Raw genomic sequence first — 26,012 nt, 5'->3', positions numbered from 1 at the left:
TTGTCATGGATCTCTTTTATGGAATGAAAAGATGAATAATTTAAGGGTTTTGGGGTTTAAATAGTATAATTCTGAGTTTGATATACAAAAAAAGTCTATATATATGTGTGTTAATTTACCTAATTAAGTCAAAACCACACAAGCCTATAAATATGCGTTAAAAAGTTGAGATAAATAATTTTTATAGAATTTTCGATAAAGTAGACTTATTTTTAATGAAACAGAGTCGTGGAACCCGTGGAGCCAACTAGGGTAGAGTATAAAATTTTGAAACATGCGTTTTCACTTTTCAGTAGTCGTAATTAGACTGTTCGATGTTATTAAATTTTTCTTTAGGTTCCTTTATGAAATTTTGTGTCGATTCTGATTTTCTAGATGAGATGTGATGAATGATTAAAGCTGCGGTCAGGGTGCGCAAAAGAATTACACTTTCTAAGGAAATCAATGGAGAAATAAAATTCAATCGGTCAAAAAAAACTGCTAGGATGTTGAAAAAAGGTTTGACACGATAGGCCAAGATCAAGTAGTTCCGCGTTATATCCCTGAGATATTATCTGATAAGTCATTTTTCTATGTTTCGTTCTCACGTTAACTCTCACAATGGTTGATTACATTGATATCCTTAATGAATTAAAAATATTACATTTATAACAAGGGTCCCTCGGGCGGGCCGAATATACTTTTCTTATGATTTAAGTTACTATTTTTATATGATTTTGTGCTTTGTGTTTTAGGTTTGCATTTGCAAGAAATGTGTATATAATTATTTCTGTCTTTAAAAAAGTTTTAGATGAGAAAAGATTATACGTGGTAAGATATATTTTACTTGTTTACAATAATTGTTTCTATATTAAAGAGTTATGGCATTAATATATTGTGAGGGCTTCAAATGGACGATTTCATATTCGATGTCAAAATGGTTTTTTTTTCTAATATTAATTCTTATATAGATTAAGTAAATATTTTCTTATTTAATCTCATACACTCACGTTTAAAGTCATCGATCTAAATTGAACGGTTTTGGGATATTTTAAATTTTTTGTGTTACAATTGAAATAAAAAGCAAAGAAAAACACATTGGTTAAATATTTAATTGGTTTAAAGAGAATCATGAACAGCGATCCTTCGGAAAAATATTAATTGTATGACTTCTATCTCCTTTTAGAAATTTTTTTGTCTTTTTAACTTTCTATATTGTTACCTCTGTATACTTTATAACATTTAATTTCTGCAATTATTTCTTTAAATACTTAACATGCAGATTTTAATACTTTACTATGACATTTCCATTTCTTCTTTTTTTTGTTAAAAAAATATACTACAGTTAATATTTCTACACAGCTACATCATTCACAATTTACATATTGTAAAATATGTATATAACTCTGACAAAACAATTTTCCTATACTTAATTAACTTCATCCACTGCCGCATTGATCACATAAAACTCTCGAGTTACAAATCTGAATTGATCATGGGCCTTAAGATGGAGAGCAAAGCAAACCTGCAAATGTCACAGAAAGTTGTTATGCTGCAGAGAACCACGTAAACCTGCATACCTTAGTGATAGATATATATATAATGTTGAGATGACATTAATTTGTTTATACACTAACGGTTCATTCATCATGTTATGTTTAGTAGCTTCCACAACGTGTGTGGTCAGCTTGGCATGGCTAGCTATATTTGAGTTAGTTCCCAACAATCTTTTGGCGAAGTTATAAGCAATGGCAACTTTCCTTGACTTGTAGCAAACACCCAATGCACTAAGCAGTGCAAGCCGTAACTGAGATGGATGGTTGAATCTTGCAGTAAGTAAACTAAAAAATCAACATAAAATTGTTGTGGTTTTACCTTATGCATCTGAAAGAGAAATTCATGTGGACTCTTTAAAAATCAACCATTAAGGTTTCTAAGGGAAGCTAAAGAGCATTATTGGGATCAATGTGCTTGTTTAGTTTGCTGAATCAGATGGATTAAAACATCAACTGCAAGAAATACAGCAACACATTCATCAAGCTACAATAATAAACTAATCATTAGTCCAAAAATACTTCACATACACTTATCTGCAATGCAAAATCCAATTAAAAAAATTTCTCCACAAACAGCCCCTCAAAAGATTGTTATAATACTTTTGATCATCTGGAGCATCAACTTTAAAGGATTATTTTATTCTACAATATAAGTGGATAGAAATGGAGTATCTGAAACGTAGAAAAAATAATAATATAGATCTTTATAAAGAAACATGAACTCAAATTCCTAGGCGAGAAAGAAAACCTAAGTAGCATCTATATTGTTTGACAACTATGTTGCATCTTTCTTCTCATATATATCAAAATACATGCAGTCGTTATATTGTGCTTCTCTTCTTCCTCTACAAATTAGCCCCTAAAGGTTTAACCAACTTAGACCCTTTTCGAGATTTTAAATAGAGATTTTGGTTTTCAAATAGACTCTAGACTAATTAATGGTACATAATTGCATCTACAACAACAATAGCACAACTAAGACCATACAGGTTATTATAATTTTGATTGAATGACCTGTAAAGATTACAGAGCAATATTCTGTATATCATTGCCAAAGGTTAAAGATGTATATTACTCACCATGATCCGCATCATTTCTCTTCATTCTCTTGTGCATTCATACCCTTTCGCCGCAAACGTCTCCAATCATGCCAAACCGTACAAATTCATGGGGTTTTGCTCTGTCAGATCAAACACATGTAGTGTATAACAACCATGAGCTCACAAAGAAAATACAATTATCATAAAATCAAGCAAAAACAATCCAAGTTATAAAGTTTCTGCCTTTTCATGATAAAATTCAAAACAAAAAACACTGACATGTTCTTCACTCATCAGCTGTTTAAGTCTCGTATATATAAATTCAAAAAAAAAATCTGCAGCTATAAAGATTACTCATAAAGACTAATCTTACACAACCTTTCAGAACCTCCATTGTTGGGGAAACTAATCAGAGCTTCGAGCTAACAACGAACCCTAAAGATTCACGGTGACAACTCGTGAAGCAGATAGAGGTGAGTAAAGCACCTCCGCTCCAAACGCCGCCTGATTAGCGCCTTCTCCGCCGGCGAGCGTTTGGTATGCCTTCGCCGAGATTGTTTCTCCTTCCCACGTAGATGTTTCCATTGATTTTGATGTTCGGAGGAAACTATTCGACGGAGAAAGTGATAATCATCATCTTCGTTGTAAGCTTTTTAGCCGGAGTCTACGAAGAAAGCGTTTCTAGAAAAAAAATTAGCCATTATCAAAGATAGGTTTCTTAGAGAGTTTATAAATGAGGTGGAAGACTGATGCATTTCAAGCATACCTTTTTATACTTGAAGTTTCTGGCGGAGTCAATAAATAAGGAAGCATTGAATCATAGACCGATGATAGTTAATAATTGTGTTGAAGACGACCCTTCGCATGAATAAACCGCAAAACGTTGCCAGTTTCCTGCAGCAAGAAGATGAACAGTATCGTCCTTTAGGGTTTAGTTGGAGCGTTTTATGGAGACGGTTGGGTCTGTTAAAATGGACTGAAAACAACAATCAAAAATTTTCGAAGCCCATATAATAGCCCAAGTGAATAGTTTAAATGAGCTACGTGTTACTTTCTTGTCTTCCTATTTAATGAAACGGTGAGTTTGGTGAGTTTAATTGCCTGGACGACACGTGTCGCGCTCTCAGCCTCCGACTTTCTGACATGGATGCTGACGTGGCGCGTCCTGGAGAGAGGAAACTCTCTTTTATAATAATAGATATGATTTCATAAAAAAAAGGAAAGTTCACAAAATAATAATATTACATATAATTTTTTTTAAATAACATAAAATATACTTTTGAAGTAATAAAATATTTTCTTTATATCTATATTTTCATAGATGAAAAATATAAATTTTTATATAATATGATTTCATTAAAAACAATTTACACAGATAATCTTGATATTAGAAAAAGAAATATTATTTCTTATAAAACACGATTTTAAACAATACAAAAAATTCAAACTAATAGAAATATTTTTATATATCTATATATTTTCTTAGATGATTACATAAAATAATTAAGTAACATAAACTGATATATGTTTAATTGAATAAAAATAGTTTATAATTAGTATTATTGAAATGTTTTATTTATTTTTAATATATTTAGTTGACTATAATATCATTCAATTACAGAAAAAAGATTGATAATTTATATTTTACTCATATAATATTATTTTAAAATCAAATCACAATTTTGTTTACTACTTATTTTAAGAGATATTAAAAAATACTAAATTAAATTTAAAAAATAAACATAGTTTAATCAAATAGTTACGAAATAGTTTAATAAGGTAGATTTATTATATTTTATCATTATTAAAGTTATTTGTTTTCATAATATTAAGCTTGCTTTTAAATTTTATGTTTTTATGTTTGTGGAACTTAATAGAACCATAATCAAAATATCAAAGGCATAAAGTTATTTAGAATTAATAAATATTTAATTATTATAAATCTTGATATGTGTTCATGAGCTTCCAAAAATATATCAGCTACTTATGCTTGTAACTTCCTATTGATATCACTTTATTTTCTAATATTTTTTTGAAAAATCAACATATAATTTGATAATTATACTTCATTTTGAATTTGAAAGAATATATGTAACTCAATATACTCACAACATGAGAGACTCGACTAATACAACTTATATCTAAAATCATAGATTTAACTACGATAATAATATATAATTTTATAAGAATAGTAATTTATTTTATAAATATAAATCATAGGACAACTCAAAATATATTAAAAATAAAAATAAAATATCAACCAACTGTTATAATTTAGTTATTTTGTACAAGTTATATATATTCATGAGACTTCAGAATATTATCGTTATATTAATTTATGTTATTTGGAATCAGACACTTTAGTTTATTTTTTTATTTCACTCTAAGCACAATATATCTTAAATTATACATAATCATCATAAGATATATTTACATATCTAAGACAACAACCACCTAAATGCAAATAAGAAATTACTTAAAATTTTAATATATAGAATAAAAAAATATTACAGTTGAATTCAGAGATGCAATCCAATTTGCTCAAATGATAACTAAATCGAATGTAAAAACAATAAAATCGATTAGATATAACATATATAAAATCATATGTATAATTAAAGTAATGTAAAATTATTAATATAAACGATGCATACAAATTATAGATTAATTTAAAATTAAAAGTAAATATCAATTAATTATTATAGTATATTTATTTTAAAATATTTATATCCGTGCATGAGCACGGGAAAATCACCTAGTCTATATATTATTTTCGAAAACAAACCGTATTTAATCAACTTCATCTTATTATATACAAAATAATATCGATCATGCATTTATGTTCCACAACTCTTTCAATCTTATTGTATGTAACTCACCATCCAACTAAGAGTCATTTGAAAACTAAGTGCATAGGGAAAAAAGGGTTAATAACAACTAATACCGCATAAAGGTCAAAGATAGGACCATTGTTACATCACTCGTAATTTTCACCATATACTAATTGGACCCGGTTGTGGACCGGGTCAATATTTTATTTTTTTGACAGGAGCCATGTGATTAAGGTATGGTAATACGTGTAAATTACTTAAGATTCGTTCATCTTCTCGTTACTTACACTATTTAAACAACAAAGACTTTTAACACTACATACGCATGAAATAGCATGAATGTATCTCTTCAAAGGGTTAGAACTAAAAGTATCACTTATGTTAAAAACAAAAATCACCTTGCATCAGCCAATTGTGATATGGCTAAAGTACCATTTTCTATGATTTTGTAGTTATTTCAACTAAAATTTAAGAGGAAGAAGAAGAGCGCAAATGTAACTAGATGAGCATAAAAGCTATAAACATTTATTATGTGTACCATGAAAGAAGAGTAGGACGGAAGTATAAGTCGACAACTATTATACAAATTGCTAATAAACCTATAATATATATCAAAGGGGACGAGGTATCTCCCAAGGATGAGCTAGATCCCAAAAAAAAGTACATGACGCACGATTATTTGCTTGGTATATGGTGTATTAATTATTAAAACACACAAATTTTCATTGGTATACAAACTAATTTAGCCAGATTCACTAAAATTTGGATAGTTAACAAACATCTTATAAATTTCAGTGACTCACAATTAGAATTTCACTGCTGAAGAATCTTGCTTTGGACCTCCCAGTACTCATCGGTCCACTTCTCGACCTCCCTCTCCGCATTTTCTTGTTTCTCAAGAAACCTCTTGAGCTCACCATCTTCATACGGCTGCGGCAAATTGCAAGCAGGCTTGACGCTCGGTGACGTAACCAACGAGTCGTGCATGCACTGCCTGATCAGACCACCATCAGTGATCGGACAAGCCATCGTCTCGGAACACACTTCGGTCGCATTTTCAGGCACAGTCACGTCCAACTTCATCAGTTTCCCATAGCCTTGCAACATGTATAGCATGTAATCATAGACATAATTCATCTCTAGATTTTTCAACATGTACTCACTTCCTTGCCTCCCTATGACTTGTGCCTGCATGTATATACAATATTAAGATATCATCTCAAAATAATCATGAGTTGATCAACATAAAGTTGCAAAACACAAAACTATATAATATTCAAACTAGATTCTGGATATAATTGTTTAGTTACCTTGTCCGTGTTGTTGTTGCCCCATTCAACAGCAAACTTTAGGTCAACACAATTGTTAGGTCTAATGGGCCAGTAATGCTCCATTGGAATCATACTTCTTACGAAGAAATCATAAAATTCTGGTTTAATCAGTAGAGTCATGCTATCACATGCTAGTATATACTTCTCGCTCACCGACCATGCATTGCCTTCTATATAAATCTTGTACCTTATTTAAAACCCAAATCTCAATAATGTTATTATATTGTATAATCTATATCAGGGAAAAAGAAGAAAAATCAATATCTTCTTCACACCTGTGAGTGCATTGATCTTCTAAGTTTGATCCTTTAAACCCTGCTCTAGTCTCTCTTTTCCAGTCCTGAAATAACAAACGAACAGAACACCATGACCATTATTGATCTATAACTCAATAAGTTGTTACATAATGCTTGAATACAAATTCAAAGTCAGTGTAGATTTATATATACCTGGACATAGAGACGAACCATGGGATCATACTTGTCCGAGACGTTACATGTCATAAAGTTTCTCCTTGCAATAGAGACCATAGGGTTCCCTTTCCAATATGCATATGGAACCCTATCTTTCCATTTCACCATTTTGTTCCCTTCTTTAATCGCCACCGATAACTTGTTCCACTCCTTTATGTTCACCTCCGGCCTATAGCAACAATAACTTGCCATTATTTTTGTTTTACTTTATATAATATATAATATATTAAAAAGGTTCGGTTTGGTTCTTATAAAAGACTTACGTACCAACCCCAAAAGCTCCAATCAGGAAAAACGAGGTCATATGCATCACGGTGACCACAGTAATGAAACAACGGCGGAGGAGGCCATGTGGCGTTGTCCTCTTTTCTGAAGTATTTTTTCCAGATGCCGGGTCTATCATGGCAGAGGAAAAGAAGCTCAAGATCAGGGACTTGACCAGGATACATTCTGAGAAGTTGAAGTATTCCCCAAATTGTGAATACATCTCTTGTCTGATAAGCTTTATCATAATGATCAACATACAATCTCCCTGACTTTATCACTATCCTGAAATGAGCATTAGGTTTTGCTCTCTCTAGTGTTTCTCTTGTGATCCCTGTCTCTTGCCATACCTTTAGGTCTTGTTGGATCCATCGGAAGTAGTCAGGACAAGTTTCCGAAGAAGAAATTGCTGGTTCGAACTTGGTTGGATAGTTTGACGGGCACGTTTGTGTCATGTTGCTGTTGAGGAGTGTGCAATTTAATGGGATCTTGGCGATGATCTTGGGGATAGTTGTCTTGTTAATATCTTTTGAGAATATTGATGACACTTGGAGTGTACTCGTATTTATTGCGACCTATATATAAAAGACAAAAACAAAATTAATACTCCCTCCCTTCGTTGATAGATTATTAAGAAAGACGTTTTAGAGAACTTTTTTGATATAAATTAGATGACATTTTAATTTTTCAATGTCAAAATTATTATTGGTCAAACTGTGGTTAGGTGAATAAATGATGTATTTGTTTAGAAATATAAAGAATTAATATTTTCTCAATTTTTATGTTTAATTCTAAAATGTCATCTATTAGAAACAAAGGAAGTAGTATTACTATTGCTGACATTAAAGAGATCATAGTCTAATTAACTGCAGAAAAATATGGTATGAAAAACACAAGTGGTAGATATTAGCTCTGTTTAGATTGTGTGTTTCTATTTGCTCTAACTTTCTTAAGACTACTTTACAGTAATATTTTTCACTCATTAATAAATAATAACCTATCTTTATTACTATGTGTACTGTCTTTTCTCTTTGCAATTTATACATGCAAGTGACATATTCATATATATTAACATTGTTTTCTTCAAGACAATTTTTAACATTTTATGAAAGTAAATTACGTATATATATACCATATCCATCCAACAATGAGTTGCAAAAAATATATACCATATCCAACCGACAATGAGAAGCACCAAGGAGGAGGATAAAGAAGATGAAGATGAAGATTGTGGTGGTGACCCATGTATTTGCTAGTTTAGAGCATAAACTCACAACTGATTGTTGTTTCTGATGCTGGAATCTTGTGGATCGAACCACATATTTGCTCTCTACCATCGGGCAAAACAGAAATCTAGAGAGTGAAATAGATCTAGAGAAGAACGGATAAACTTAGGCTCTTGTTAACCATAGGTCACTTCTCATGAGTATTTATGAGGTAGAAATACTTTAAGGAGAATCAACGGAAACCTTATTAAGTAAACTCTTCCATCTTTTCTCTACGTTGCGTCTCAACTAATTAAGTTAGGGTAATGATTTACTTCAATTTTAAACTTCTTTTGAGAAGGGGAACAATTTGCATCCACCTTCCACTTTATCATGACTAAAACCGAGGTCCGGGTTAATATTTTATAATTAAATGTCACCGTCACCTGATTGAGGTATAGTAATTCGTATTATGATGCTTAAGATTGTCAACCCCTCGTTGATTGCAAAACCTGAAAGACTTTATACGCTACTTACGAATGGAAGACTTTTTATTTTTGTGTTCTACAAATTTGTGACAAATTATATAGCGAAATTTACAAAAACTTCTAAAAATCAAACATTTTTTCTATTTATTTTTTGGTTAATCCATTCAGTTCTGTCATATTTAAACAACAACAATACTATTTTCAGTTTATTTTTCTACATTTTCGAAATAATTTTGGAACTTCACCACACATGGTATACTTATACATGAGACGACAATAAACATTGACGCTAAAGGTAAGATCGTTGTGAATTAAAACTTTTTAGTCTAATATAATAATCAGTGTTATTGCGACTATTTTCATGTTATAACCGGATTCAGATCCAAGAGACTATAGCATCTGTAAGAGTCACAGATAGTGATTGCCACAGAAAACATTAGGGAGATGACGAGATGTTAATACTTAATACTAATTCTTTTTGTATAGATTAAGGTTTGTTAGTCAAATCATGAAAGTATTGGTCCTCCCACAACTCAACTTGACGTGTTAAATTAGCTTTTTTCTCAAGAACCTCTTTTAAAGCTAGACGGTCATAAGGAGGAAGCATCTCACAAGGAAGCTCTTCACTTGGAGACATTACCATGGACTCCGCCATGAAATCTCTCCACCGTTCCGTCGCCGGACATCCCATATTATCCGGAGTGATCTCCTCCGCATCCAAAGGAATCTCTGGCTTAAATTTCAAGAGCTTTGCGTACTCATTGAGCAAATGAAACATGTAGTCATACACATACTTCATATTCACTTCTTCTCTTATAAATCTGCTCCCTACCTCTCCAATCTCACGTGCCTACACAACACAAAACAAGGGTTAAATTTATACAAAAACAAACTTCAGGTCAAACGTGAGAAACCTTAAAGTAGTTGACCTTGTCCACATGGGTATTGCCCCAATGTACGGCGAACTTGAGAGAAGTACACTTGGAGTCGTCTCTGATTGGCCAGTAGTGTTGAAGTGGCATCATTCCTCGTATGTAGAAATCGTAGAACCTTGGTTTCACGTACAGTGTCATTGAATCACATGCCATTATATATTTCTCACTAACCGACCATGCCCATCCTTCTATATATATCTTGTATCTGTTATAATTGTTACGTACCAATTAACCAATCTTTACTATAATAAAAAAAGTAACTTAAATTCAATGCAAAGTATATAAATACTTTTTCTTACCTGTGCGTGCATTGGTTCTCTAGATTAGAGTTCTTAAACCCTTCTTTTGATTCTTTATCCCAGTCCTTGTTAACCATTTCTCAAATTCAGATACATATAACTAAGCTATAGTAGATATATCATCATATACGGATGTGTAGGTATATAAATTAAGGTATTCTCTAATGGTAAAACCTGAATATAGAGTCTTCATGTTCCAGTCTTCATGTTCAGAAACATTACACTTGAGAAGGTCTTTTCTCCCGGGGTCCACATCAGGATTGCCTTTCCAGTAAGCGTACGCCACGCGATCCTTCCATTGCGTTATGTTGTTCCCTTTTTTAATTGCCTCCAGCGACTTACCCCATGGCTCTATGTTGATCTCAGCCCTGGCCCATTAAAGCCCATATTACAAATAAGGACTTCTAATAGACTAATTATAAGCCCAGTAGCTTACCAGCCCCAGAAGGACCAGTCAGGGAAGACGATATCCAAGCTGGCATCATCAGAGCAATAACGGAAAAGCGGAGGTGGGTCCATGTTTTGACCTTTAAAGTCATCAGATCGAACGATGGGACGATCGTCAGCGTCGAACATAAGCTCGAGATCAGGCAATCTCCCAGGGTACCACCGTAACAACTGTAGAATTCCCCACAGATTAAAATCAGCTCTTGTTTGAATCGACTTCTTGTATCTTTTAACGTACGCTTTGCCACTGTGGATCACCAGTCTAAAATGCGCAGTCCTTCCCGCTTTCTCGACCATATCTCTAGTTATCCCCGTTTCTTTCCACGGGCGTAGATCTTCGTGTATCCAACGGAAGTAAGAAGGACACGTCGTTTGTTTTGAACGGTTGAGATTTAGTCTCGATGCGAGATTCTGAGAGGAGGCGTGAACTTGATTTGATTGGTTCTGTACGGCGCAGCATTGGTTAGGGAATTTAGGAACACTTATCTTTGTTATTAGTTTGAAGTCTGCTGAATCATTCTGACAAAGTAACAAAAGGACAGAGTTAACTCGAGTTTAGATATGATAGTGTCACACTGAAGATCACCAAGAAAAAGTTAAACCAAATATATATATTATTTTAAAACTCACAAAATGGAGATAGCCCAGTATGAATAGAGAAACAACGATGAAAACAGTAGCTTTCACGACGTTTTTTCCAAGTAACGACACCACCTTGTGTTGTTCATCATCATTGTTATTCAACTTCATGCTTCTTTTTCCCCGTTGATGCATGAATCTGTTCATACTTTATATTATGTAATAAGGAATTAACGAAAGAGATATGATAATAAATAGAAGATCGGGCAAAAGAGCAATGAAACAAAAGACTAAGAGCGAAAGTCCACTCTTTTGTATTGTGATTTAACTAGGGGGTCTGGTTGGTTAATGATCGCTAGACAGTCTAGACTCTCCACTCTTGTTTAGTTTCCTCCCTTAACCTAACCTATACGCAGCTCTATTCTCTAGAGACTTACATGCATACATTGTTTATAACAACTTCTCTATGTGTCTTTGGATTTCAGCATTTGACTAATTGTACTTTAAATTCTACTATAAGTGATAGAATGTTTTAGGTTAGAACCTTTGATTGGATATTATAGATTTAAATAAAAATGTAATACGCAGCACTCAAGATGTATCATTTTCTTTCAAAACATTATTTAATGGATTAACGTAGTTCATTGTAAGAGGTTGGTATTCTATTACACACAAAATAACTACAAGGGCCAATTAAACGTTTAGTAGCTTATCTAACCTTGACAAGTCTCAGACTATAGGCACACGCCGCACACCAAAGGTCAATAATAATTAGGCACATCAAGGTCAATAGATAGTTAGGCACATTCTGGTTGCTAATTTTTCATTATTCGTCAATTAAGCCATTTGAGATTATTATTCTTAACTTCTTTAAATACTGATAACACTTGAATGTTTTGTACGTACTTACTATTTAAGAAGTTACTCGAATCAATAAGATTAACAGCAATGAGAAATGTTATCAAAGTAAACGATAGATTTACAGCTAAAACTCTTCTTGCGTTTGTCTACAAGAAAAAAGTTTAGAAAACTTATGCTTAGGTCTTTTCTAGAGCTTAATTCTTTCTCCGAATAAATTTGGCTTATAAAATATGCTTACCAGGCAGATGGTCAAACTTAAACTTACTATAATTGAAAAAGGGACTTACTATATGTAACTGATAATCAGAAAAGAGATGGAAATGTATATTAATATAGAAAATCAGAAAAAGCCTGTGTCATCTACAAGAAGGTTCATCGATTCTCATTTGATGCAACAGAGACAAATGTTAAACAGTCTGCCTAAAGAATATGTCGCTATTGTTTGGTAAACAAAATCTTCTCGGGAGTTTAATCTTTGGTCAACAAACTTTGTCAGATAGCTCTTTGGACACTTTAGGATAAGAACTTATAAAAATGGAAGCCAGCCCAATAGATAAAAGCCCATTAACTATAATGCGTCTCAATCGCGCTAGAAAAAAAAGAAAAGGATAACCACCACGCGTCACTAACGTGCGTGGGGTCAAAGACAACTCAGAAAAACATCCTCCTTGTATCTGTCTCCAGCGTTTCCTCCATCCACGTCACGCTTTTGTCCGAAATATTATTATTTTAAAAGAAAATATTTAAAGTACTATTCACAAAACAGTCTGTAGTGCTTAAAAAAAAGAAATATTATTACGTGGGGTTGTTAACAGTATTACCTGTCTGTCGGCAAGATGAGTTTTAAAATCTCCTGTACCGCAGTTTACGTGCTCAGCAACAGACTATTCACTTTACAGCCGTACGATCTATGACTTTTAAAGATCAACGGACAAGAAAATAAGTTAGTTGTTAAAACAGAAAAACGCGGTTAAATAAGCTTTTAATGGGTTTTAAAAAAAAAAAAAAAAAAAAAGCTTTTAACGGGTATCACCAAAGTATAAACCTTTAATCAAATTATCATTATCGTCTAATTCGCTGTTTTCCATATTCGGCTGAGAGAGAGAGAGACTATGGCTGAGGAACAGAAGATAACGTTAGACACAGCACCTCCGGCTCCGGCTCCGGCTCCGGCTGAGACTCTTGCTCCAGCTCCGACTCCGGCTCCTGCTCCAGCTCCGGCTCGGGAGAAAACTTCTGATGACTCCAAAGCCCTTGCCATTGTTGAGAGTAAGTTCTCTGGTAATCTTCTGCTTTGATGATGAATTAGGGGAAAAAATGTTCTTAATTAGGTAAACTTTGTTATGTTTTCATAGAGTTGTGGGATTCTTGTTATTCTAGTAGGTTTACTACACAATCAAGAGACTGTAATATATACAACAACCCTAAAATAGTAGTTTTATTACACAATCAAGAGATCCTGACTTGGGAGATTTCGCTGTTTTTGTTGCTATTATATAATATAATAGAATGAGTTTCTTTTACAGAACCTGTAGAGCCTGCAGCACCAAAGAAATCTTCTTCCTCTGGTTCGCAAGATAGAGGTAAGTTTGAAACAAACAAAAAAACTACTTTCTGTTTATGGAAGTTACTGAGCTGATGTATAATTGGTGGGTTGGTGTTAGATGTGAAGCTAGCTGATTTGTCAAAGGAGAAGACATTGGCTTATGTCAAAGCATGGGAAGACAGCGAAAAGAGCAAAGCAGAGCACAAGTAGGACATGTGTTTTTACATAGCTTTTGTTTGAAAAAGTCTTTTAGGTTTCTTTGCTAAAACAATTGAGACATTGAACAGAGCTGAGAAAAAGATCTCTGATATTCTTGCTTGGGAGAACAGCAAGAAAGCAGCTGTTGAAGCTCAGCTCAAGAAAATCGAGGTATGATAATAATAAAACTTAAATCAAAAAGAGAGAGAGAGAGAGAGACATGTGAAACTGTTTAAACTTAATCAAAATTAATGTAGGAGCAACTTGAGAATAAGAAAGCCGAGTATGCAGAGAAGATGAAGAACAAAGTTGCAGCTATTCACAAAGAAGCAGAAGAGAGGAGAGCCATGATTGAAGCTAAGCGTGGAGAAGATGTTCTCAAAGCTGAAGAGATGGCTGCTAAATTCAGAGCCACTGGTATTGTCCCCAAGGCAACCTGTGGTTGTTTCTGATCTTTTAAAATTTGCTTTCAAATGAGTTTTTCAAACTGTAAAATGTTATACATTTCACTCTTTCTCCTATTCAATGGCTTGTAATCTTTGTTTGTATATTGACTTTTTGTGTGAACATCAGAGTGAAAAAAAATGTGTTAATTGTTCATTTTCTTGGAAATTTCTGAAGCATCATCAAGAGGGATTGATAATAACTAACCAATGCTGATTTACATAGATACCATATCCAGTTTGGATAAATTTTTAAATAACATTAGAATTTAAAAACCATGGACACAAACAACAGGTATTGTCCCAAATCTCATTTTCAAGTGTAAAGTGTAAACATTTCACTCTTTTCTCTATTCAATGAATTGTAATCTTGTTTGTGTAAAATTCAGTGTTAAAATGTTGTTCATTGTTCATTCTCAGAAGAGTTTTTTAAGTGTAAAGTGTAAACATTTCACTCTTTTCTCTATTCAATGGATTGTAAAGTTGTGTGCATATTGATTTTTAATAGACTTTTTTGTGTAGAAAATGTGTTCATTCTCTTGCAGTTTTCTGGAGCATCATTGAATCATAAAAAGGATTGATAATAACCAACTAATCCTGATTTTTACATAGATGCCATATCTCTACTTGGATAAGTTTTTTTCTTTTCACATGGCTAGAATTTAGAGTAGCTGCTAATGTTCTCTTCCAAGAAGCTCATATCATCATCACTTATTGGGAAGTCAAGCAGGAGCTGAAGAGCAGAGTCTGACGAAACATCTTCGAGATTGTTGGAACATGGAGAATAAGAATCAGAGCCATGATGATGAGTCTTCACAACAATCTCTTTCCCAACACAGGAGTTCGTTGAGCTCTTTGGAAGTGCAGCTGATGAGGAAGATGTTGTTGTTGTTGTTGTCCTAGAGCAAGGGCTTTGACTAGTAGTTGTTTCATCAAACGGTGCAAGGTTTCTGAAAGATTCACCAATCTGTGAGTTCCATATGCGCAAGAAGTGATCACAATCAGTTTTGCCTCCACCTCCAGCAGAAGAAGGATTGAAAAGCATTGACTCTCTAGAGAGCCTTGCCTCAGCTTCAAGCCTAGCACTTTCCCATTGAGCCATGTGGCGCGTTGTTGGCGAAGCTGGAGCTTGGATGGCTAGACCAAATGAAGGTAACGGCTCATGGGTTTTGGGGTCAAGACCCATACTTAGCAGACGCTTCTTCAAGTGAGTGTTCCATAGGTTCTTTATCTCATTGTCTGTTCTCCCTGGAAGCTGTGCTGCTATAGCAGCCCACCTGACCCATAAACAACAGAGGATTCAAAAACAGAGGATTTAGACAAAGTAGAAGCGAGGTAAAGAAAGACCTGTTGCCGAGAATGGCGTGAAGCTGGACAACGAGTTTCTCTTCCTCGGGAGTGAAAGGACCACGCTTTATGTCTGGTCTTAGATAGTTAGTCCATCTCAGTCTACAACTCTTTCCACAGCGAAGTAGCCCTTTTTGCAAAAAAAAAAGATGAAAACTTTGTTTTCTTGTAAAACTAAATAATCAAATAAAAGTCCTAAAGAGGAAAGAATGTGCGTTGTTGTTTACCAGCGTTCTTTGGGAGTGTTCTCCAGCTTCCATGGCTGTTTTTCTTGATGTACTCAACGAGAATCTCATCTTCTTCAGCAGTCCATGGACCTTTCTTCAAACCTTTCTTGTCACAACAAGGCGTTCTTCCCATTTTGGCTCACCTCCCTAACAAAAACGTTTAAAGAAAAAAGACAGATAAAAACTAGTGAGCATATAGTAAGAGTGTTAGAAACATCATAGAAGAGACAAGACAAACCTTCAAAGTTCAAAAAGGAGAAGATAGGATCAAAAGGAGAGAATTTTTGTAAAAAGGTGGTAAAACTATTAATGTTTTTTGGTTTGGTCTCGTTTTAATGTCGTAAAGATGAAATAAAAAGCCAAAGGGAAGGTGAACCAGTTATATATAGATAGATATTAGATATATTATAAAATAAATAAAATAGGAATAAGAAAGAAAAAAAATGAAATAAATACGATTGTGTGTGGAAGGAATAGAGGAGAACTGAGAAAGGACGATCAGCGAGCTTCGAGGCTGGCCCTGGGGCATTTATTTCACGCAAAACTCGTACAACATTATTATATATTGTATTTAATGTTTATGACAGCAACAACAGGTCGTAAAATCATGATTGCAAATATTCGGATTTTTTGTATTTTTGTTGAGAAATGTAAATACAAAAGGGTTTCCTATGGACCTATGGTATCTTCCAAATCCTATATCTTTGAGATTTTGATTAATAGAATTTAGCAAAAAATTGTGTTTGCCTAATGGGGTGAGAAATTACATCTAAGTAATTTTCTTTGAGAAAATAATATAATTTCAGTTTAAAAAAATTTCTATTTTTGAAGGTGAGTGAATGTGATTGATATTATCCTCATTAGGGTTGTCGAAAACAGCTAAGACAAAGTAAAGAAGTGGGCTAGGGTTCTCAGGTTTTCAAATTGCAAGAAACAGGAAACAAAATAAAAAAGAGCATTAATGATCTTACGTGACATCCCTCTTCTTTAGCCGGGAAACAAAAATCAGAGTGATACATTTATTATTGTTTTTTGTCTTACGAAAATTATTGAACAAGTTATTAAAGAAAGGAAGCAGAAGTTGAAGTAATGGAGACGACAATGACTTTGTAGACTGGTAGAGCCGAAAGGAGAATCAGTTTGATGCGACAAACACGTTTTAAATTTAAATTATAATAGTAAAAACGAGAACAGTGGCCATTTATACATATGTTTTCTTTTATATTATGACTTTATGAGAGTTATTTTTGCCAAAGTTTTCTGTGGTGAGCTTTTTACTCGAATTATTGCTAGTTTCTTAGTATAAAAAAATTACAAAGTCAAAGAACAAGCCAATAGAAACTCGACATGTAATGCGTCTAGGCTTAGGGATTACAAAGAGTCAAAGAAAGAGAAGATACTATTGTGTCATAACCTTGCAGACCAAAGATGGGGTCTGTTTGATATCTCCATAAATGTGGTCAGCTACAAGTCAAAGTAGCAGTTTCATTATCACTATTTTAATTTTTAATAAATATTATTGTTTCAGTATTTCATATATATGCTTCTTTCTCTGCTACATATGTTTCATATATGTTTATTTTCATGAAAGAATTAAATGCGACATATCTTTTATCAAATAACGAGATATCTCCACCAAAAAATCTGAATCAAATGTGTTATTTTGAAAAAGAAATTCTTCAAAACAAAAGCTTCAATGGACAACACTATAGAAATAACCCCTGTTCGAAAACGCGGCCAAATCGGACGATTACGCGCCGCCGAGGCGCTTGGCGGTGGTGGGCCGTGGCGATTCCGTCATAGTCGGCAAGAAAATCGGAGCCTGCAATTTTTTTTTTTTTCTTTTTGAATGATCAAAATCGTGTGTTTAGTGGTAGATTTATGTAATTGGGACATAAACAATATGAAATCACATAAAACTTTGATGATGTAGGGGAAAATGAACGTGGGCGGCCATGAAAATTGCTTGAGATGTCGAAAACCCTAAAAAAATTTGGAGGAAGAAGATGAGTTATTTACATTTATGCCACTCATTAAAAAAAAAAAAAAAAACAACAACAAAATGAGGCAAGCGCTATTCGAACCTGGGTGATGAGGATGATGTCTAGAACTTTTACCACTAGACTACTATAACATACCTGTACATTTCTCACAAACTAGAAAATATAACACTATATACCCGACAATTGTAAAAAAGTACATAAAACTAGGCTCCGCGTACTCCCCGCGTACTCTCCGATTTTTCGATAACTTGCTAGGCTCACACCGACCGCCCGACTAGCGCCTAGCGTAGTCTTGAACAGGGGAAATAACATAGCAAATCATTGTATGATAAATTTAACTTTGAAATCCACAGATTTTTTGGTAATCTTGTGAATTACAAAACAAGCTAAATTAATTTAGGTCTGGATTGGAGAATTTTTTTTATGCAATTGTCGTAATAGGAAGATCATAAATGGGCTAAAGCCCATAGTCATTCAAATAAAACCCAAAAAAAAAAAAAAAAAAAAAAAAAAAAAGAGGAGGAGAGCCATGTTCTATCTTACTCGCAAGTTAGAGAAGTGCCAACGTTAAAAAAGGTTTCATTCGAACCACAAAACAAAGTCTAGAGAGAGATTTGAAACCAAACCGAACCAAACAACTCCGGTGCGTCCATGTAACGAGTCTGTCTTTACATGAACCACCAAGTATCAGTTCCCTCATCTCCTTCTAGCTTGAGAAACACCTGAACATCGCGGGACATTAGTTTTAAGAAGCAATTAAATGATGTTTTTGACAAAGCTAAGAGAAAAGATTTTGCCTCACCATTCTCATCAACACTGTGTCTCTTCGGGTGGAAACATTTTCTCGTGCGGTTACAGTTACTGGCAGTAGATTGCTTGATCGATATTCGAAGGAATTGGTTTGATTTCAGTGCCAAGTTCTTGCTCAGTCTGATACCTGTTTTCAAAAACAATGACAAATGACTGACAGAGAAAACTAAAACAAGGTAAGAGGCTAAAAGCAACATACATTTTAAAACGGTCCTCATAGGTTACCAAATTCACAGCTAACCCAAGGTGTCCAAAACGTCCTGATCGGCCCACCTGAACATTTCACAGCATGTATTACGAAGAAAACGAGGTTGTACTACAGAAGCTAGATCAGAAATAGGTTTTGTTTCGACTTACCCTGTGTAGATACGACTCAGACGTCCTAGGAAAATCAAAGTTAATCACTACATTCACAGCTTGAATGTCAATTCCACGAGTAAACAGATCTGCACCAGTTCATTTTCCAATCAGTCATAAACATTCAGGCATCATGTACACGTTGATCATTGTTCAAAGTACATGCTCGTAAGGACACAAAGCATACCAGTGCAAACGAGATTTCTGCAAGCACCATTGCGGAACTCATGGAACACTCTGTTCCTATGGTCTTGAACCATCTTCGCATGAATGTAGAAGCACGAATAACCGAGTTCTGTAATTTTCTTTGCCAACAGTTCCACGCGATTGACAGAGTTGCAAAAGATGATCGATTGGTTTATTTGCAGCTGCAATCAAATACAATAACTATTTTAGATCATCCAAATCGAGTAGGCATATCCTTATGTAGTTACTGAGATTGTTCTAGAACATCTGACCTTAGAGAACAGTGTGTTGAGGCAGTGAACCTTCTGTCTCTCTTCAACAAAAGCGTAATATTGTGTGACACCCATAAGCGTGAGTTGATCCATGAGATTGATAACATATGGCTTCCGGAGATGTCGATCCTTAAAGGCTTTCACAGTAACAGGAAATGTAGCGGAATACATCAAAAACTGACGATTCTGTGGCAGAAACTGTATCAATTCCTCTAGAGAAGGTTGGAACTCTGCCGATAAAAGCTTGTCGGCCTGGTAAAATAGTTTGTAAGGAATCAGAAACTTTAAATCTTATAATGCAAGATAACAATAAATTTGAGGTCTAGATATTAGCAAAAGCTATCAGGAGCTCACCTCATCCATCACAAGCATCGTACAGTCTTTCAAAACACAAACTCCCTTTTTGGTAAGATCCAAGATCCTTCCAGGAGTTCCAACGAGCAGATGCACAGGTTGATGTAACCGCATGATATCATCTCTCAGACTGGTACCGCCAGTGGTGACCATAACCTGGATGTTCAAGTACTTGGAAAGCTCCTTGCAAACCTGTGATGTCTGAAGGGCCAGCTCTCGTGTTGGAACTAGAATCATGGCTGTATAACAAAAAACAAGAAACACAGTCAGAGAGTAACTAATAATTTTCACAAATAAAAGAGGGAGTTCGAAAAGGGAACGAGCATTACCTTGAATAACATTGGTATTAGGATCAATTCTCTCTAGGACTGGGATGCAGAAGGCACCAGTCTTCCCTGTGCCGTTTTTGGCTCTAGCAAGAATATCACTACCGGTTAAAGCAATGGGAATGCTCTCTTCTTGAATAGGAGAGGGCTTCTCGAAGCCCTTCTCGTATATCCCCTTGAGCAGATCTCTTTTCAGAAAGTAATCTTCGAATTCGTTTCCTTTAGTAGCTGTCACATCCTGCACACAAAGAAAAAACAAGAAAGGTTCACATACACATAAGGAGACTTGTCCACTCATTAGAAAATCTCGTACCGCGGTCTGGTAACGAGTATCAGGAGGTGGGAGCCTCAACGTTGCCTTCCAATCTTGGCCACTGAGAGTAAACGGAGAACACAGTCTGATAATAATAAGCTTCTTCCTAAATTCAAATCACAGTACACAGATAGCTTTCTACAATCATTCATAACGTACTGAGCAGTTGTTTTTCCAAGAAACGGTAACTTACTTAGGGTCGCTGCTAGCTACGGGCGGCGGAGACGTCGTCTTCTGGACCTCATTAGCGTTTCCAGGAAGCTGAGCGCGTCTTGTCCACTGTTGCTGATGATGGTTCTGCGATTGATAATCGGGATTAGGCGGCGCTCCACGTCCCGTTCCCATCCCCGGTGGATATCTTCCTCTGTTGTTATTCATCACAAGTATGAGAGAATGCACAACCTAGGGTTTTAAGAAACTGATCGTGGAACTCAGGGCGAGCGAGATCGGAGTGTTCGTATACACCGATAACCGACAAGGAAAAACGAATCGAGAGTTCCGATTCGTTTATTCACAAAACTGAAGAAGAGAATGCGTAACGGAACATTTTCTCGGGAAAAATTTTTGGTTACAGGGAATATAGAAAGTGACGGGTCACGCTCTCCGTCCTTCTTGTTACAGGGGGCGGGCGCGTCAATGGATTTTCCACTTCTTTCAGAGTTTCTCACTCTTTTAGCTTTTATTTATACATATGGCCCTTGAACTTTCTATTAGTTCGCATTAATATCTTGATTTTCTGTTATTATTTCAAGGCAATCCTTCTTTTCTCAATAATGATTTCATATATTAACCCCCATATTATCATTTATGTTTCTTTGCACGTTTCAATTTCTCAACCTAGTTTTTCATAACTGATCTTTCTAGCCACACAACAAATCATGCTTACAACTGTCGACTGATCAGTAGAGGCATAACCGGCTCTTGGCACAGGCTTCCACCCGCCAATTTATTAAATATATAACTATTTTCCAAAACTGTCAATTGTCTAGTGGTTTGTTGGCCGCTGTAACTATGCGAGAGGCTGGGTTTGATTATGATCATGTGCATAACTTTCTTTTTTTAAAAAAAATTCAGCTATTTTTTTTTGTTTTGGTCTTGAAAAGTTTAGAACCGGCTCTGAGTAGAGGTCAATTAAGCAATGGTTAAAAGTTTTAAACGTTTACAATAATGGCATGTTTTCATGCGTCCCTCCCTTGATAAATACTTCAAAATGAAATAAAAATAAATTTAGCCGAAATTAGATTATAGAATATAGAGATTAAATATTTAAAGGGTTCTCCTCATTCGAATCTCAACCATTAGAAAAAAAAAACTCAATTCAAGAATTTGAATAAAGTCAGAAAGCTCATATAGATTGGACAAAAACGGAGTTTGATTTCTTTTTGTGATCTGAAGGCAAAGGAAGAAGAGAGAACAATGGCGTTTACAGGTACACTAGACAAATGTAAGGCGTGTGACAAGACTGTATACGTTATGGATTTGATGACTTTGGAAGGTATGCCTTACCACAAGTCATGCTTCAGGTGCAGCCATTGCAATGGCACTCTCGTGGTATCTATCTTCTTCCTCTCTGTTCTTCTTATTCTTACACCATTGTTGTTCTTTTGGTTCTGTGGAGAAAAACAAAAGAGAATCTTTCTTTTTTCTTTCTCAGATTAGCAACTACTCATCCATGGATGGAGTTCTGTACTGCAAGCCCCATTTTGAACAGCTCTTTAAAGAATCTGGAAACTTCAGCAAGAATTTTCAGACAGGTTAGTTACCAAAATCCTTCTGCTTTGTTCTTTTAACCTCCGTTGAAAGGCTAACAATCTTGGCTACTATGTAATTATTTGCAGCAGGAAAGACAGATAAATCGAATGAAATGGTATGCACATATTCCTCTGTTTTTGTTTCTCCTTTTTTATTTATTTTTTTAATCTGATTTTATGTTTGAATCTCTAGACGAGGGCTCCAAGCAAGTTATCATCCTTCTTTAGCGGAACACAAGACAAATGTGCAGCTTGCAAGAAAACTGTTTATCCCCTAGAGAAGATAACAATGGAAGGAGAATCTTACCACAAGACTTGCTTTAGATGTGCACACGGTGGCTGCCCATTAACACACTCTTCATATGCTGCTCTCAATGGTATCCTTTACTGTAAGGTCCATTTCAATCAGCTTTTCCTCGAGAAAGGTAACTACAGTCATGTCCTAGCCGCTGCTAACCACAAACGCACATCTGAGGAAGACAAAACCGAAACCAACGAAGAACATGAGTCTGTAGCAAACCCTACAGAAGAAGAAGCTTCTGGTGTACCCCCTGAAGCAGGTGAAGAACATGACTCTTAAGATAATCCGGGTCATATACATAAACTGTTTATTCATTTTATAAGTAAAAGCAATGTATTAGACCAACATATAACTGTTACACTTGTAGCCTTGTATGTGAATGTATTCATGCATGAGATGAATAACAATATGTTGATTGAGCTAGCTCAATCTCTGTGACAATATCATTATGTAGATTAAACAATCATTCTCCGATTACATTAATTACTTTTTTGGAAGTTTATGATACTTCTCATGCAGAAAATTCAGAACTCTGAGAGTTGCTTGCGGTAAAAGAAACAACCAGAATTAGTTTCTTGATGTGGAAGCAAAGCCAACCTCACAGGACTTGATGCTCCTTCTTCCACAGACAAAACTCCAGTGTTGTAATTCATATCTGTCTTAACAAAGCCAGGACAAACAGCATTCACGCGAATCTCAGGATGTTTCTTGGCTATGATCCTCGTGTAACCGTTCAGCCCTGCCTTGGAAACCACGTAAGCGGCCATAACACTAGCCCAGTCTTTTGTCTTAACCTTTCCTTCTTTGAATTCTTCGAGAAGTTTGTTAATTACTTCGTCGATTCTCTCCTCAGTTAGATTCTCTGCGTCGCTCAGAACTCCTTTTGCCCATTCGTTAAATATATTCTATATTAAACATTAACCAAACGTAATAATGTAAAAATAGGGTTTCTCTGCCAACATATCTCAAGCATTCTTGAATGTTTTTTGTTCGTACCTTTAGTTGACCCATGAAGGATGATACATTGACGATTCTAGGAGAATCAGATAACTTCAAGAGTGGAATAAACGCCTCACACATTCTCTTTGGTCCATAGTAATTAATATTCATGCATTCTTTAGCTAGCTCATAATTCTCAGTGATAGTTTCCTCCCAGTTGAAACCTACCTGCCATGTGGAATCATGAAGATAGCATTAGACTATGACAAAGATTCAGTGATTATTATTTAACAAATATACTTACTTTCCCTGCTCCAGCTTGTAGAGTTTCAACATCAGTGATTGTACCACCAACCCCTGCATTATTTATCTGTAAAGCAATCAAAAGATCACTCAACGTTGCTGTTAATTATAGAACTTTTTTAAATTTATGTACATCAGTAAAATGACATGGTTTTTAGTAGATAAAGATTTTTTTAAGGTAAATTGCCGAAAATACCACATTCATAATATCACTTCTATTTGTTTTCTTCGAGGTTAATTCACATTTGTTCACAACATGTAAGTTCATAAAGTAGGCAAACCTAATTGGCTTTTTCAAGATTAAGCGTTACTAGAACTGTTAATCAAAAGTCTAATAGGAGCAGCTTAATCAGAAAAAAATCCACTAGCTAAATCATACCAATATGTCGAGTTTTCCAAATTGGGTTTTCACAAACTCGGCAAGAGATGTGACACTAGCAGGATCAGTGACATCAAGCTGATGAAAGAGAAGGCTTTGATCAGAAACTCCAATCTCCTGCCTCAGTGTTTCAACAGCTTCAAGTCCTCTCTTCACATCTCTAGATGTCAAAACAACCCTTATCCCATTGCTCGCTAATTGTCTGCAGATCTCCAACCCAATTCCCCTGTTTGCTCCAGTAACTACAGCATATCTACAAAACCACTCCCAAGAAGAAGAAAAAATCTGATAAATCACTAAGATCACAGGTGAGATCAAGAACTAAGGGGGTGATGACTGAGACATACCTTGGTGTTTCCTCCGTCATTTTCGTACCTTTTTTCTTTCAGAGTTTCAGACAAACAGTCTCAACAACTCGTCTTTCTTCTTCGCATGCAACAAAAATGTGGAAGGCAATGGAGCCACGTATCTCAGAGATTGATGTTTCTCGATGATAAGGGTGAGTGGCCAAAAACAAAACATAACAACAGACGAGATTCACGTTCGTCGGTGACAACGATCGCCTACCTACGAGGCCGAGATTCCCGTTGGGCCACAATTTCACCGCTAAATAGTTTGTACCTGTAGGTTTGAATTTGTTTTTTTCAAAACATTAAGAGGCCCAGGAAGAACTGTTCTTGTAAGGAAATTTTAGGCTTTGCCTAACTCAAAGCTCATCTCAGAATGAGATTTAATCCGACGCCGTTGCATGTGTTCACGTGTGATATGATGACGTTCATTCATGATACGAGGACAGAAACTCCATGGTTTTATTTTTTTAAGGAAAAAAATTCGCCAGCTGCACCATGTATAAACTAATAGGGTGAAAACCATCCAATGTATGAGAATATGTATAAAACATTTATATTAATACACGCCACATATATTAAGTAAATGATTATATGGTGGAAACATCAAAATCGGATTTAAATGATTTTAAATTAGTTATTGGAGTCAATTCATAATATATTAAACTTAAACTCAATTAACAAAATCCGACCCGACTCAACCTATAAACCCGACCTGTGTTCAAGTTATGTCACTTATCTTTGCCAAATAGCAAATTTTATAGGGTTCATAAGAAAAAATCCGATTTGTAACAAAGAAATAGTAACATAGAGAGAGATGGAATTTGGTGGAGGATCCAGCCATAAGCGAAGAAGCACGGCAAGGGAAGGCAATGTGCTTTGTTATTGTGGGTTATCAGCGAAGATATCTCAAGCATGGACAAACAAAAATCCGGGTCGAAGGTTCTATGGATGTGAATGATACAAGGTACAACAATTGTGCTTTATGATATGTTGAATTGAACTGTTCTTTACTAAGTTCTTAATTTTACGTTTGTGTTAGCGTGGAGGTGAATGCAATTTTTTTTTCCAGTGGTTTGATAAGAAAGAAGTTTTTGGATGGCAAAAAGAAGTTTCGATTAAGCTAAAAACGAAACTCGCGAGAATTTTGAACATGGGCCGGGTTTATGGGTTGGATCGGGTCGGATTTTGTTAATTGGATTTAAGTTTAATATATTACGAATTGACCTTATTAACTAATTTTAAAATCAATTAAACCCGATTGTGATGTTCCTACTATATAATCATTTATTTTGTATATACGGCATGTATTAACATAAACG

The 26,012-nt window shown here is 35.0% G+C and overlaps 5 protein-coding genes and 2 pseudogenes across 9 annotated transcripts; 2 read left to right on the top strand and 5 right to left on the bottom strand.

Moving 5' to 3' along the window:
• Nucleotides 1–6,219: 6,219 nt before the first annotated feature.
• LOC106312697 lies at nt 6,220–8,811 on the bottom strand (annotated as a pseudogene).
• Nucleotides 8,812–9,654: 843 nt separating this feature from the next.
• Nucleotides 9,655–11,598, bottom strand: LOC106312698 (annotated as a pseudogene).
• A 1,690-nt stretch (nt 11,599–13,288) lies between these two features.
• On the top strand, nt 13,289–14,632 carry LOC106312700 (uncharacterized protein At3g61260). 2 transcript variants are annotated; one of them, XM_013750314.1, is made up of 6 exons: nt 13,289–13,449; nt 13,486–13,557; nt 13,815–13,871; nt 13,953–14,040; nt 14,122–14,203; nt 14,290–14,632. In XM_013750314.1, exons 1-6 carry the CDS (start codon nt 13,401–13,403, stop codon nt 14,482–14,484), a joined length of 543 nt encoding a protein of 180 aa, XP_013605768.1. In that variant the 5' UTR covers nt 13,289–13,400; the 3' UTR covers nt 14,485–14,632. The 2 variants fall into 2 exon arrangements, with proteins under 2 accessions (XP_013605768.1, XP_013605767.1); XM_013750313.1 differs by having other exon boundaries at nt 13,305–13,557.
• A 403-nt stretch (nt 14,633–15,035) lies between these two features.
• Nucleotides 15,036–16,409, bottom strand: LOC106312699 (transcription repressor MYB6). Its single transcript, XM_013750312.1, has 4 exons — nt 16,288–16,409; nt 16,050–16,196; nt 15,823–15,952; nt 15,036–15,752 (listed from the first exon to the last, which is right to left on the bottom strand). Exons 2-4 carry the CDS (start codon nt 16,180–16,182, stop codon nt 15,131–15,133), a joined length of 885 nt encoding a protein of 294 aa, XP_013605766.1. The 5' UTR covers nt 16,183–16,196; nt 16,288–16,409; the 3' UTR covers nt 15,036–15,130.
• Nucleotides 16,410–18,460: 2,051 nt separating this feature from the next.
• Nucleotides 18,461–21,310, bottom strand: LOC106307629 (DEAD-box ATP-dependent RNA helicase 12). 3 transcript variants are annotated; one of them, XM_013744630.1, is made up of 10 exons: nt 20,864–21,310; nt 20,671–20,776; nt 20,361–20,595; nt 20,032–20,270; nt 19,678–19,929; nt 19,407–19,587; nt 19,220–19,308; nt 19,062–19,135; nt 18,855–18,989; nt 18,461–18,774 (listed from the first exon to the last, which is right to left on the bottom strand). In XM_013744630.1, exons 1-9 carry the CDS (start codon nt 21,046–21,048, stop codon nt 18,911–18,913), a joined length of 1,440 nt encoding a protein of 479 aa, XP_013600084.1. In that variant the 5' UTR covers nt 21,049–21,310; the 3' UTR covers nt 18,461–18,774; nt 18,855–18,910. The 3 variants fall into 3 exon arrangements, with proteins under 3 accessions (XP_013600084.1, XP_013600085.1, XP_013600086.1); XM_013744631.1 differs by having other exon boundaries at nt 20,671–20,755; XM_013744632.1 differs by having other exon boundaries at nt 20,671–20,731.
• Nucleotides 21,311–21,982: 672 nt separating this feature from the next.
• Nucleotides 21,983–23,167, top strand: LOC106307254 (LIM domain-containing protein PLIM2c-like). Of its 2 annotated transcripts, none has more exons than XM_013744154.1 (4): nt 21,983–22,221; nt 22,325–22,424; nt 22,509–22,537; nt 22,615–23,167. In XM_013744154.1, the coding sequence occupies exons 1-4, from the start codon at nt 22,087–22,089 to the stop codon at nt 22,999–23,001; spliced, it is 651 nt and encodes a 216-aa protein (XP_013599608.1). In that variant the 5' UTR covers nt 21,983–22,086; the 3' UTR covers nt 23,002–23,167. The 2 variants fall into 2 exon arrangements, with proteins under 2 accessions (XP_013599608.1, XP_013599609.1); XM_013744155.1 differs by having other exon boundaries at nt 22,512–22,537; nt 22,615–23,041.
• On the bottom strand, nt 23,124–24,930 carry LOC106307253 ((+)-neomenthol dehydrogenase). Its single transcript, XM_013744153.1, has 5 exons — nt 24,691–24,930; nt 24,344–24,596; nt 23,966–24,031; nt 23,719–23,889; nt 23,124–23,627 (listed from the first exon to the last, which is right to left on the bottom strand). Exons 1-5 carry the CDS (start codon nt 24,708–24,710, stop codon nt 23,247–23,249), a joined length of 891 nt encoding a protein of 296 aa, XP_013599607.1. The 5' UTR covers nt 24,711–24,930; the 3' UTR covers nt 23,124–23,246.
• Between the last annotated feature and the right edge of the window lie 1,082 nt (nt 24,931–26,012).

The sequence above is a fragment of the Brassica oleracea genome, chromosome C8, assembly GCF_000695525.1.
Source record: "Brassica oleracea var. oleracea cultivar TO1000 chromosome C8, BOL, whole genome shotgun sequence".
Lineage (NCBI taxonomy): Eukaryota > Viridiplantae > Streptophyta > Magnoliopsida > Brassicales > Brassicaceae > Brassica > Brassica oleracea.
The sequence above is the reverse complement of the archived record's forward strand: the minus strand, read 5'-3'. Positions and strand labels throughout refer to the sequence as shown.